Source organism: Phallusia mammillata, chromosome 6 (genome assembly GCF_965637545.1).
Source record: "Phallusia mammillata chromosome 6, kaPhaMamm4.hap1.1, whole genome shotgun sequence".
Taxonomy (NCBI): Eukaryota; Metazoa; Chordata; class Ascidiacea; order Phlebobranchia; family Ascidiidae; genus Phallusia; species Phallusia mammillata.
This window is the reverse complement of record NC_137257.1, coordinates 25,141,172-25,155,499: the sequence shown is the minus strand read 5'-3', so window position 1 is coordinate 25,155,499 and position 14,328 is coordinate 25,141,172. Positions and strand designations below refer to the sequence as shown.

At 36.1% G+C, this 14,328-nt stretch overlaps 3 protein-coding genes across 3 annotated transcripts; 2 read left to right on the top strand and 1 right to left on the bottom strand.

Annotated features, from left to right (window-relative positions):
* Nucleotides 1-3,444: 3,444 nt before the first annotated feature.
* Nucleotides 3,445-5,972, top strand: LOC145232336 (uncharacterized). The gene is made up of 4 exons (XM_080096931.1): nt 3,445-3,767; nt 4,513-4,680; nt 5,330-5,463; nt 5,800-5,972. The coding sequence occupies exons 1-4, from the start codon at nt 3,686-3,688 to the stop codon at nt 5,893-5,895; spliced, it is 480 nt and encodes a 159-aa protein (XP_079953057.1). The 5' UTR covers nt 3,445-3,685; the 3' UTR covers nt 5,896-5,972.
* A 225-nt stretch (nt 5,973-6,197) lies between these two features.
* On the top strand, nt 6,198-14,000 carry LOC145233131 (dehydrogenase/reductase SDR family member 12-like). The gene is made up of 6 exons (XM_080097790.1): nt 6,198-6,393; nt 6,860-7,076; nt 7,468-7,707; nt 8,484-8,600; nt 9,415-9,634; nt 13,057-14,000. Exons 1-6 carry the CDS (start codon nt 6,338-6,340, stop codon nt 13,170-13,172), a joined length of 966 nt encoding a protein of 321 aa, XP_079953916.1. The 5' UTR covers nt 6,198-6,337; the 3' UTR covers nt 13,173-14,000.
* Nucleotides 9,960-12,330, bottom strand: LOC145233130 (uncharacterized). Its single transcript, XM_080097789.1, has 6 exons — nt 11,850-12,330; nt 11,345-11,523; nt 11,103-11,166; nt 10,810-10,979; nt 10,565-10,625; nt 9,960-10,402 (listed from the first exon to the last, which is right to left on the bottom strand). Exons 1-6 carry the CDS (start codon nt 12,086-12,088, stop codon nt 10,129-10,131), a joined length of 987 nt encoding a protein of 328 aa, XP_079953915.1. The 5' UTR covers nt 12,089-12,330; the 3' UTR covers nt 9,960-10,128.
* Nucleotides 14,001-14,328: the final 328 nt, after the last annotated feature.

The window sequence follows — 14,328 nt, the reverse complement described above, 5'->3', positions numbered from 1 at the left end:
TTAGTTTTTGGGTAACGTTTATTCAGTTTTAATTTGGTAAAAATGTTGTATTGTTTTCGAGACGAAACTATATATTTTTTGCTCCTTGTATTTCACAATTTGCTGTGTTTACTGCCTTTCCTATCTCATTTCTTTGCTAACGTTTTAGGCCAGCAAAAGTTATCTTGCAATACAAAAACAAACTAAAAACTCAAATGACGTTTGCACGAAACTCAAAACGCCAGTGTAAACTCCGCCCCAAAAACCTTCTGGAGAACTAGACATACAATCTTGCAGCTGCAGCAACTAGAGTACTGAAAATTTAACTTCGAACAAAATAATAGGACCACCATCGTTTTGGCTGCTCTTTCTGCAGTAGATTTTTTTTCATTCCATTAAAGGCCAAGACCTCTCTTTTGCATTTCTGCCTTTTGTTTTATGTAACACACGACAGTGTACAATTTTCCTTGTCTTGTATTTTACCAGCGCCTCGAGTGTGACTAAATTTAATTGGCTCGGCATGTAATTACCGTCAGGGCATTACATCCAGTGCCTCTAACCAACATGCGTCTTGAACACACAGCAAATGAATAGTGAAGACCGGAACATTGCAATGTCTTGCTGCTAGTATTGCAACGTCAAATCTAGTGTCTTCAAAACCTTTGCCAGCCCACTGCGATTCCTCGGCTTTGTGAGCTCACAATGGCGGGCAATGTGACGTGGATGCGAGCTGAAGGGTGGTGCGCGGACAGGCGTAAAAAGTATTTGCGCGCCCACGGGGGAGGCACTGAATTATTCATTATAGCAAAGACTAATTGAATTTTCTCCCGTGGTTGTAGTTTTGCTTTCCGTTTTCTTGATGAGCCATCTTGAAAATTTCATGCTTTTCATGTTTTTGGACGAATATTTTTATCTTGGCAAAAACCTTTATGGCTTCAAATTCAATGCGGTATTTTTAAAATATTTGTTGGACAATTAGTTGGTTTAAATTCGCAACAAAATGACGACATCTATTGTGTGCACGTTTGCACATTTTTTCACACGTGTTATTTGCTTACACAAAAACAATCCAAAATCTTCGATTTGGCATTTTTTGGAAATTCTATCACAAATCTCCTATCTAAATGTTTTTTCGATTTTTGCACCGCGTTTTTTGGTGCTTTACTTTTTTTTTCCAATAAATTCGCTGTTTTTCTGTTGTAAAACGTAAAATTTTTCATATTTAATGCATTGATTGCAACCTTTACGAACGAAACAAGGCATATGTTGGGAAACCCCATTTTAAGCAGCAAAATCCCATGTGCACTCCAATCGATATTTAACCTTTTTATAAAATGCCGAAACTTGAAATTACTAACCACTTTACTTTCTTGATAAATGTCGTTCCTAATGTTTTAAGTTTTTTTCGTTCTTGCAAAGTGCGCTTTAAACGATTTAAAGTCGTCTGGCCCATTGTGTGTTTGTCGGAATGTTAAAAGCAAATTTGTAGTATCTTAGCAGTCTCAAAAAGCAAGCTTTATCATTTATTTGCAATTTTAAGTCCATATATCTTGCATGACTTTGCCTGTTGATCATTGATTCCCTTAAATGGATAGTACGCATAACGGTGTTTATAGATTGTAACTCAAGTCTCAAATATTAGTTCTTGGAAAGTAAACGCTTTTGCGTATGGCAATGCTATTAAAACTCATTTTGATGCTATTTTACTATTACGTGTATTTGTGGGCAAAGTGTGCAGCGTAAGCAATACAATGTGTTGTGTTGTAAGTCTAAAAAGTACTGATTTGAAGGCATCAAAAAGGGCAAGCGTCCATTATGTGATGTGCCGCAATTTTTTGACTTTTTTGGAAAAGCAAATTTGTAATTTTTGTTTTGGGGTTAACTTGCGGTGAAACTCAAAAGGGGTTTCAGTAGCGCGGAGATGCCCCAAACCAATTGATCTGATAAGTCGGTTTTATACTAACGTGTTCCGTGTTAGTTGTTTCTAAAGTTAAACGTTTGTGTAGAATTCGTATATGTAATGATTGATGGTATTTTTTTCGAAAATGTTTATGATTTTGTCTTATATCAACGTAAGTCAGTTGGGTTGGCCAAATCAAGGTTGCTAATTTTGCTGTGACGATTTAGCATGTTTGTAGACATTAGCAAAGAAAAGAATTAAAATCGTTTGTAACTTTTTGATTGAAAAATTGCAATTTTTGTGTATACTTATTTCCAGACTATTGCAGTCCTTTCCGTTTTATTGTGATAATATCACATCGAGACAAATAGCATAATACATTGCCAATAATTGTGTTGCAAGGTATTTTTAAATAAACCGCAGTCCTGACATTTACGTCAGCATCTGTTGTCAATCAACCAAGCATGTGCCGCCCTCTAGTGCGGAAAACCTGTCCAACCTTTCACGACTTACGACAGCAGCTTGGTAACCATGGTAACATCGACCGGTGGCTGAACAGAGCGAATGGGACAGATATTCGTCTGGTGTCTTGCGGTGTGGGGAGTCACGCTTGTCTGGGGTGCTGCTTCACCAATTAACGGTAATGTCGTTAGGGTCTGTCACTTTCTGTGCTACTGTTCTATGACCTTTACTCTCTACTGACCTTTTAGAGGGAATTAATATGTTTGTTTTTGTCTTTGGGATTTCGCTGTAATAGTATGATGCTTCACAACGGTCACGTACCTCTTTTTCCCTAACGTGTTTAACCGTATATTAAATGTACGATGGGCCTGGCGTACTGTGATTTAAATGTACGAATTATGTGGTTGTAAAACAGTAAATATTCAATACAAAGTTTGAAACTTACTTGCCACAAATTGAAAATTAATCAATTAAACTACAATAAATGTCCTTGTTTTATTAGTTGGCAAAAGTATGACATATCACACATTATGATTTGATGCAATACCACCTTTGGGTTTTTGCCAAAAAAACGGACGTTGGTAAATGTAGTGTTTGTAATGTACAGAATTAGTCTTTTCTAGATGCATTTTCTGTGAAAACCCTGCGTGATACTATTAAATAGTATAGTCTAGTTTCGAACTCTGTACTTTTCTCGGGTACTCATTTCGAGCTATGCGTAACCGGTGGAGCGGAAATTTGATTATGCTGTCGCTGGTATGAATGTTACCTGTGACATCACAGAAAGCTTTGTGGTCTTTTTGTCAACAAACAATAGGAGTCTTCTCGTATTGAAACTAGTGTTTATGATGTAACAAGGCAAGTGCTTCTTCGATCTTGAGACGTCCAATCATATGTTGCGGCGTGTAGTTGAAAATTCTGTATTATGACAACGTTGTTTATGAATAAGTTGGACCGCTTTGTTTTGCTGCTGGCTCGAGTGTAATGAAGCAAGGTGCAGTTGTAACACAGATTGCTTAGTTTGGCTGTTACTTATTTGCCCTGTGGTGTTGTGTGTGCCAAGTTAAAACTAAATGTTGCATGTTGTTGTGCCAAGGCTAGTTCTGATCTAAGGTATGAATGGTAATAACTGTTAGAAAGGTATAGCCACAATAGCAGTCATTACACAATGTGGGCTATGTGTGTGCTCAGGCTAAACTGTAGTTAAATTTATGTAACCGAAGCTGGTTAACAGTTATACATGCAAGTACATAGTTGCTTCACCCTAAAAACTTTGCCTAAATGTTATCCTTGCTGTTTCGTATTAATCTTTCACAGTGATTTGTGATCAATCATCGGGGTAAAATGACTGTTTTACTGTTAATGATTTTGTCAGTCATTACACCGGTATTTTGTGACCTTCGTCTACCCGATGGACTGAAACAAGGTCAGTTTGCGTTTGTGTGTGATTTCTATGTCATGCTCCGATGACCTTGCGTGACGTCACTGTTTCCTTGAATTGTTGGTTGTTGGTAGAGCTACTAACACTGAGCTTCACCTTTGGCCCGACCTGGGAACTTCTGGTAGGTGGCGCAAAAGAGCATAGGCGTTTATGCTGCTGTTACAGCAATTTGGGTTTCCGTTAAGAATAATTGCTGAGTCAGCACCATAAACGCCTATGCTCTTTTGCGCCACCTACCAGAAGTTCCCAGGTCGGGCCAAAGGTGAAGCTCAGTGTTAGTAGCTCTACCTGAATTGTTGTGTGCGAAATAGACTGAGTTTGCGACCAATATACTTTGCACGGTCAAACAGTTATATACCAAATCATGTAGTTTATTTTGTCGCACAAATGTAGCGTACACCTACGTTACTCTTAGAGAGATTTAAAAAAAAATACAAATGGTCGTACCAAACAAGTTTGACGTTTAGTCGCTTTTTTCATACTTGCTTTAAATAGGTCATTTAACTTCTAAATTCAAACTGTATATTGTGACATCATAATAACGTGTTCTTAACATTAAAATTTTGAAACCTTTTGTGATTTATACGCAATAAAAATTGCCGCATTTTTTTCTATGTGTTTAGAAGCTTATTGTAATTTAATGTTGCGTAATGTAAAACCCTTTTAGACCTGATTTGCCGAAATATGGCATGTTTTACACCCAACATTACATTTTACTTTTTGCATTCAGAGGCTTATTGCAAGGGATGCAAAGCGACAGTTGAAGCTCTGAAGATTTACAACAAAGAAAATCCGAAAAGTGTCGATTATTCTGAGTGCTGTCAACGTCGATATATGAAGACGGAAGACGAACAACAACCGATGTGGGAAAAACTAAAATCCTGCAACCACTTGCTGGGTACGCATAGTTGCAAGAAGTGTTGTTGCAATCTATCGTCTCTGTCCGACTTTTAAGCCATCTGGCAACCTTCAATCAGACATTTGGTTGTTATGAGCCAAAAAGTTTGCAGAACAGCTAGAGGTTTGCCTATGAACTTTAAACTGAACCTGGACCTCAAAAGTTTTACTCCTGTTATTCAAACATTTAAGCTTTCGACAAACAACCAAATAAGTTTGCTTGCAGATTAAAAACCATTATACGTTAAGGATTTGTCAACATAAATCATATTGGCCTATTAGAGGCGTTATTCTGAATTAGGCCGATATCCCAAACATTCCCATATGACAAGGCATGGACTGAAAATCTAGTGAGATCCGAGCCCACGTCAGGAGCATTTCCGGGAGTCGTGACTAACGCTTTATCAACTAAGCTACACAAAGCTGTTGCAAGTTGGGTCGGGTTCGTGCTTAGGTTTGAATAAAACTGGCTCAATTCGGCTTGGCTTCACACTAGACCACTTTGTGCAGCTTTTTAACCCAAATTTTGTCGTAATTCGGGCTTTGTAAAAAAAATCTGGTTCGGAACCACTTGCAAATTCGACAAAGGTTGTCAACATAATGTAAGGCGTTATTTTCCACGAAACAGTTTTATTTCTATTTTCCGGTAGATTTTTATGAAGAGGATGTTCCCGGCAAAATAAGATCGCTTGATTGGGACGACTTTCAAGTTTGGTTTTGCCATGAACGAACATTCGCTTGTATCGGGGTTTACTCAGATTCGAACCTCAATAAACAAGAAAAGGTGAAGTTAAGATAACAGTCAGTATATTTGCAACTCGTTAAACAAATGTCATGTTTTTTTATTTGCTTGATGGTTTTTTCAAACTTATGCAATGTTGTAACCACTCAAATTAAAGGTATTGAAATCGATTATTTTTCATTGTTTTTAACAGATTCAAATTTAGAGTTCACATTAAGCCAAAGAATCTTTAAAACTGTTTGTGAAGTACTTGATTTTAGTTCCAAAAACAATAAACATGCTACACAAGAGCGGCTTTTTAACAAATCATCTTAATATTGATCTTGAACATAAAAATACTAAAACTAACGAAAAATCTTGAATTTACGTGTTCTGTAGGATAAATTCTCAGATGACGAGTTAGTACGAAAGTTGATCGAAGAAAACAAAGGACGAATTCGTATCCCTCATCCGCCCAATAAAGATGAATTGTAAATGTCGGAAATACAAAATAAAATTTATATTTGCAGAAATTTTTGTGTATTTATTTGCCAATCTGGTTGTATTAAAATCGTTTAACAAATAAGGAAAACAGTAAGTTAAAAAAATATTTCTGTTGTAGGCCCTAAAATATTTCTTTGCCAAATCAAATCTTATTTCAGAAATAAAGTTTCGAAAACAAATAAGTTATAGCCTGATACGATTTAAAGGCAATATAATTATAATTTATTTATTTGTCTAGCATGGTATGTAATAAACAAAGATTTTATATGAGTCACAAATACCAAATGACGTAGGATGACGCAGCGCGTTACGCATGAGTGAGTCTTACATAACATAAATCATGTGAAAGTTTTATAACGCCGCAAAACAAAAAGTCGGTAGATCTAATTTGAAACAGTTCCGTTCTCTGATTTGCCAGTAGATAGACATTGCAATGTCGCTATATCAAAAAGGTGCTTTTCTGATCAAAGGGCTTCGCGAATTCACTTTGTAAGTATTGAAATTGTAACTAAACAATTTTAAGGTCAACTTGTGCAAAGTTAGCAAAACTAAATTATAATGCGTTACAACTTTAGTTTCTTTATGTCACAATTGCTTTACAAATGTTGATAATTAACAGGTTTTAAGCTAATACTGACCCACTGATTGCATTATTACAATCCCTTTGCAAAAACAGTAAAATTGTTGAAAAAAACTTAGTTAGAGAATACCTTGTGTTTGCATAATTATGAATAAAGCTTTTTCAAGTCTCAGCCACTTGTGTTTTTTATTGAATATTTTTTCCTTTTATTTTCTTTTTTGACTTGATAGAGTTGCTGATTTTATTTTAGTTCAACTCATAGGTTTCCACAAGGTTAGAGCAATGTCCATCAAGTTTTTTGCTCAAACAAACAATACTTTTAGTCTTTATTATTACTTACATTTCATAAAATTAAACAAACACACTGTTCTTTAGAAATGGATATCTAAGTGCTGCGAAGTCATTTAATTCCCAGGATTTGGAGAAGGATATTACTGGTAATGTTTACATGATAACTGGTGCCAACAGTGGTCTTGGAAAATCTGCTGCCATTGCTCTTGCAAGAAAAGGTGGAGAAATTCATATGGTTTGTCGAAATGAAGAACGCGGCAATGCAGCGAAAAATGAGATAGTTGAAGAAAGTTCCAATTCTGTGAGTTTATTATGTGAAAATAGTTTCTAAGAAGTTCATTTCCAATTGTACGTGCTCTATGTCAGTGGTACTCAACTTGTGCAGGCCATGGGCCACCAGTTTAAATAAATGAATATCTTGAATCAGTCAATTGTTAAGTAAGGACAATAAAACACCCACAACAAGCTTATTGGCTTGAAGTATTTTCCTTTAATGCAGAAATTTTAAGGAGAGCTATCTAACAACTGACAACTACTAATAAATGGCCAATAAGTTAGATAAGTTTTATGGACCACCGGTTGAGAACCACTGCTCTATATGTATAGTAAAGGTTTTCATTGTGCAATAAAATTACTTGTTTATCTGTTGGAGTTGCAATTCAAATTAGGATCTGTTGTGTTCACTTTTGCAGAATGTTCATCTACATATTCTTGACATGTCTCATCCAAAAGATGTTTATGCATTTGCAAACAAGTTTCTGCAAGACCACAATATTTTGAATGTGTTAGTCAACAATTCGGGTTGCATGGTCAATGAAAGAGTCATAACTAGTGATGAGCTAGAAACAAATTTTGCTACTAACACATTGGGAACATATATTTTGACACAACAGTTACTTCCTTTGCTCAAGCAATCCGACAAACCAAGAGTGGTAAGCTTTTTTTACTTTTATCAAAATAATGTCATTCTGGTATAAAGCTGTGCTTTGGAACAAAAATCTATGAAAAAAAGTTCTCGGTGGTAAATTTGACATGTTTTGGGTGTAAAAGTTTTTTAGATATGTGGAATTATAATGTTAAAGAAACTTAATGGTAATATTTCCCTTAAAAAGTTATCAAGAGGTAAATAAAATGGTTAAGGTCAAAAACAGCCTTGTTAACGACCTATTTTATGTATCTTTAAGCGGTAAACTGGATCTAAGCAGCCAAACACTAGCCATAAAATAGTTAACGTTTACTTAATGTTCTTCTTGGTTGGTGTGTAAACTTCTTATGTACACACTTTTCCCAAGATTTTACTTTTATTAGTTAGTTTAGGAATTAATTTGTCCCGAAACGTTTTTGTGCAAGAAATTGCCAAATGTTTTGTAAAACAAATATCTGCATTTTGTAATGTTTTTTGTGATGCATAAATAGTTAAAAACAGCCACATATGTTCTCATAAAATATTAATGATTTCCTGCTGTAAACTGCAAAGTAATTAGATTCGTTTGACAAATACTAATTCCAGTCCTAATTCGATTTAGCAGAACAGCTAAACATTGTAGAAATTTGATTAAAAGTTGTAGTGGTTCCTGCTAAAGGAAGCCATCAACTTTTATGAATATTCTGTATTAACAATGATCAATTTATTATGCACAAATTGACAAGGCCAAAATCAACCACAATCATCTGATTGAAAGCGTTTACCAAGATAAATTTGTTTCAGATAACAGTTAGCTCAGGTGGTATGTACACACAAAAATTAAATGTTCAGGACATGCAAATGTTACAACTACAAAAGTTTGAAGGAGAAATGGTCTACGCGCAGAATAAGAGACAGCAAGTAAGTTTACATTAGGCTGCATACAGTGCTTGTCACTTCTTTATGTTTGTGTGTATATTAACGTTTCCGGTTGTAGTGTACCGTATTTTACGGACCATAAAGCGCACCCGATTATAAGGCGCACTGTCAATAAATTGCTTTGATTAGTTTTTTGTTCATACATAAGGCGCACCGGGCTATAGAACGCAACGTATTTTAAGGAGTATGGGTTATAAAAGTTTACTTGTTACGTAATAAATGTAAGCAAGTCACAATAGTACAATGAGCAAAAGAAAAAATGAGTCTAGTGAATATCTCAGTTGCTAGTTGCTTTTACCGTAGTTTATTGTGTAAGGCGGTGGGTTATTTATATAATAATAGTATCGGTACTGGAGTGTAGGCAATAAAGCACTACTTGATCCATACATTAGGCGCAGCGGCTTATAAGGCGCACGATTAATTCATGAGGAAAAAAAGGATTTAAACTGCGCCTTATGGTCCGTAAAATACGGTAGTAATAAAAATGACATGTAAAAACAAATTCTTGTTTATGGTTCATGCAAAAATGAAAAAAATGGATTTTGCCACTGTCCCTTGTTTTTAAAGTTAAATGTTTTTGTTTAACTCTGTATGCTGGGGCTAATGCTTTTTTACATACCCAGCCATAACCTTTTAAAAAAAACTATTTCTGCAACTTTCACCACTTCATATATGTTGCAATATGGTTTATCCCTATATGCTATTGAGCATAGTGCGATAGTGTATTTAACTTTTTCGAGGGACCTGTGTACAATCACTGTATCGTCATGAAAAAATGCCCTCTTTTGTTGTGTAGGTGATACTAACAGAGGAATGGGCCAAACAGGAGTCAGCCGTTCACTTTTCTTGCATGCATCCAGGATGGGCTGATACTCCTGCTGTTCGTACATCTATGCCAGGCTTCTACGATGCAATGAAAAACAAATTAAGGACCTCAGAGCAGGGTGCTGATACTATCGTATGGCTGGCAATGGCTGACGCAGCTCTAGCGAAACCTAGCGGCAAGTTTTTCCTTGGTAAGCAACAAAAATAAGCTGGGTTGGATTTAATCTTTTTGGTCGGACAAAATTGCATCAAAACAGTATATATCTGTTCATTAGTTTAATAATGAAAATAACGATCAAAATATTACTGATGATGACATGAGCGTTTGTCGAAACGTTTCAACAATAAAGCATGTCGTCTTTCATGTCTGTTTGGGCCGTTATTTTCTTCTGAACTGCATGATACATCATCCATATAGTGAATGTGAATATTTATTTCAAGCTTAGTTGAAAACCTGCACTGATGATGACAACAGCGATTGTTTAAACAACTGCACTAATATGTACGAGTACACAATCTCTCTGACAGTTTTTATTGAATATTTGTAATTCGATAAAACGTCTTTATGTAGGTTAAGTATTGATAGTTATTGTTGCAATTCAAGCCTATCTTCTCAGTTCGAGTTTCAAATGTATGCGCAGTTTAGTTGTTACAAAAACACCAACCAAGAATTTCAGTAGTTAAATCACAAGCAACCGAAAACCACAAGGCACATCATCATCAAAATATTAATTTGTGCTGCGCGCTGAGCACCAGATGTTGTTTTTGTTGCTGTGGTGGTAGTTGTTGGTTCTGTAGTGATTGATGTTGTTGTTGTAGGTGTTGTTGCTGCTGTTGTGGTTGTAGGTTTTGTTGTTGTGGCTGTAGTTGTTGTTGCTGTCCACGTTACCCCTACATTGAGTTCTGCCACACTCAGCAAGTTACATGCGTCGTTTTGGCAACAGGCTGCCACACAGTTACTGTAAAAAAAACACGTGTATTTTACTCATTATAGATATCTTAAACTAAAAATTTTGTTTTTTCAAATCTGATTTTGGAAATTTGAAAAACTTGCAATTGTTGGTTGCTCTTTTAAGTTTACGTTTAGTTAATTATCTTCAGGGCGCTACTGTAATACTTACGTTCTGTTTCCACAAAGTCCAGCATCACAGGCAGCCGCTGTCTGACATGAAACTTCCATTACTAAAAAGAAGATAGAAAAAAGTTTCGGTTTCAAAGCAAACGACTTTCAACCGCACTTCAGACAACTCACAAACAAATCTTTGTTTCATGTTTCAATTCAACTTTTACAAACCACCATCATCAATTTTCACCTTTCAGTGGTTTAATTCATACTTTGTTGTTTAAGTTTAAGTTAAGGACCAACCTGTTTGGTTCCCTTCTTCTATTCTTCCACACTGAAAGCCCGGAGCACAAGTGCTGTATTGAAAGACACTTTTCTCGTGTTTTGTCGCACAGCGCACGATGTTGTTTATGTCACTAACTGGTCGAACGTTGCACTCATCCGCATCATAGCAACAAGCCGATACGCAATTTCTAAACACAAAATTTGTGATTATATTGAACAAACCATGAAATCAATTCAATCTTTTGGTTTCCGTTAAATGTCTCACTGTGGGAAGCAGGATTGAACTTTTTGTAAGTCACGAAATTACTCACGTGAAATTTGCGCAGAGCAGATTGCAATTTTGGTAAGTCGAACACATACCGGTTGTTGTTGTCACTGCAAACAAAACTACGTTACAATGCAAACCATTTTACAACGTTGTTCTTCGTCGAAATTGTTTGTAAATAACTTTGACTTGTGTTTGAATTATATTTCGAAAGGTTGCTGAATTTATTCGCCTCCTTCTTTGTTAACATCCATCTCGGACTTGTTTTAACTTATCAACTTTCCTCACCTCCATCAGTGGTAACTTCCCTCCTTGCGCAAAGTGTAAACGACTCGCATGTCTTTGTTTCGGTAAGGGTTCCATTTGTTGTTGATCCCGTCATACAAGTCACCCCATTAACTAACTTTGATACATCATCGTAAACGTTGCAGTTTGGTTCATTGTTGCAGCACGCCGACCAACAATTCCTAAAGATATCTTGTCATTAAACATTCTGGTACGAATTTTAAACCGACATCACTCAATTTATGCCATAACAAACACCCTGCCCCAAATCTTTCTGTCCCCAAATCTACATTACAATTCAAACTACAGCTCCCACTTAATCGAGCCCCTGTGTATCTTTTTAAAACATTTCTAAAACAAGACTTAAAAGTAACTTGGAATCATTTCAATTTACATAATGTTTATTTTACACAACAGTTTCTGTGTCACAGAGAAGTGTAACAATTTAAAAACTTGTGTTTTCTTTTCACACTTTGAACCTGTTAACTTGATTGAAATTGATACGTACGGGACTCCTGCACAAAGTTGATCGCATGCGACGACGTCATCCTCGCACGATGCAACAAACCTCTTTTCACCATTGTCAGAAGTTGTTTGTGTCAATCCACAATAAGTAGCAGAGGCAGGACATTCAGTGTTGTTTAATCCAGGCGGATTCGATCCCAGAGCACAACTCAAACCGTTGACTAGTTGCGCTTCCAACAACATAAAAGCAACCGGCAAGACTGCAGCAACTATTTGGTTCATTGCTGTCGCCAAAAACTTTTTTAAACTCCTAAACTTTTTTCAACACTTGTGAAACTGAGTAAGGTCACCCTGAAACAGTAGTATTAGAAACTGCAAGCGTTTTTTATTCGTTATTTCAACCTTGCCTATGCTACTTTAAGTTTACTCAACGCCAAACTACCAGCAACCATTAAACAAGTTGCAGCAACAAGTCCAACAGATTGTAGTCACAAAAACGTAGAATTGCAGCGGAATAAGCACGAACCATAGACAAGCGAGCTTGCCTAAGTGAGCAACGAAAAACTTACAACACACATTTTTTTGCAATAACAGTTTTATTTTGCCCGCGGCAAATTCCAATACACGTCGCATCATCGAAGCTGCGCAAAACGAGCCAATAGTCTACATTGCATCAAAACAAAGTGTCAATTTGTTATTTTTATTAACCCATACCAGAATAAATTGGGGTGATATAGCAGATCCTTAATGCTATTTTACACAACACAAACACATAGGGTACGACGTCGCGTGACGTCATAAATGATTCGGTTAATTCGGCCGAATTTATTCGGAAAAACCGCCGAATATTCGGCTCGTCGGAATCAAAATTTCTCCGATTCGGTACATCACTGCTTAAAACTACATCAGGAACGGGAGCGCTATTTTTCTATTAAAAGATTTTTTTGTGTTTGACACGGACTAATTGGAATAAGCGTGTTTGCTATCTTTTTACTGTTTTGCGATGGCCTAAAATATAATTCTGTTAGCAACAATTGTTGAAAACATGAATTGTAAATTACTTCAAAACTTTATGTGAAGATATTTTGGAGAATACGCTTACTTTTTTCTTAGGCCTTGCAGTTATATACTGACAACTTATAAAAAATATTATCCTGTATTATGGAAATAGGAATTTGAGTTTTTATGTTACATAAAAAATCTCTTGTTTAAGACATTTTTTAACACGATCAATTTATTATTTTTTTCAGACCGAAAGCCAACCAACACGCATTTGGCGCTGGCTTGGACACGAGAGAGCGCTAGAGATCGCGCACAATTTCTTCAAAACCTTGCAGAGCTTGCGGAGAAATTTAAACCTGCATAAGTCAACTTCAATTTCATGTTTCGGTTCTAAGTAGTTCAGTTTCTGCAATTGATTTACGATTGTTCAAAAAAAAATGAAGCAGTGTTTTGTGTGTTTTTAGTCTGTTCGTCAACTCGTCGTATTTGTGTTTAACCACAACGTTTTACATTTTGATGAAAAATGGATTTGGCAGAATTATGCCAATAACCAGAATATGTTTGTAGGGTTTGGATTAAAGTTTTCAAAACAATTAACTGTCCCAAATTTGTTTTGCATTTTCACTTTCTCGGCACAAAATATACATGCAGATAAGGCGTGTTGTAGCTTACAGACGTACGTTTCGTTAATCCTAATACCTATATATCTGCCAAACTCCGATTCGTTAAATTTTGTTGGTCCAAATCAAGATTTCAAACAATTTTCGGGTTAAGGCTTACAACTCTCGCCCTACCTCCGAAAATTAACACAAATTAACAAACTTTGCAACTATTGTTTTTGTATTGTGTGGTTTGTTACATTATTTGCTACACTTTTTGTGTTGTTGAGACGTTTGTTGTCCTAAAAGTGGTTGAAAATGCTTGTCAGGGAGGCATAACTTATCAAAAGCTCATACGGTTTGTTACACTTTATAACATATGCATTTAACTATGTGTTTCTTGTTTTGAATATACGCCCAAGTAATAAAACGCTACTCATATAAATATAAAAGTAGTTGCCATGGTTACGGAACGCAGTAAAATTATTGCACCAATATGTGTATTCTGCCTAAAAGCAAGAGCATTTTGCGATTTCGATGTATGGGTTTTAAGTGTTTGAAAATGTTTAGTCAAAATACACTTGCTAAACTTATATGTGACGACCACAGCATGTTAGGCATTTTTTCACTGTTTAAAATTAGCAAAAATACCGTTGCTTTGGCAACTACATCAACAGCACGAACGGAAGTTGACTATTCAACCAGGCATAGCAAATAAAATGTCAGCGCCTGAAAACTAAATGTCACAACTTCACGAGGGGCCAAGTGTTTGACTTAGTTAGTTACCCAGTCTTAACCCACCAGAGAATTTGCCCTTTACACGATGTGAGCAAAACAAAACTGCGCTTTCATGTCGTTGGAATAAAGTTTTGAAAATAGAGTGTCTCCTGTAATACCAACCGCCTCGTTGAGTGCTAAGAC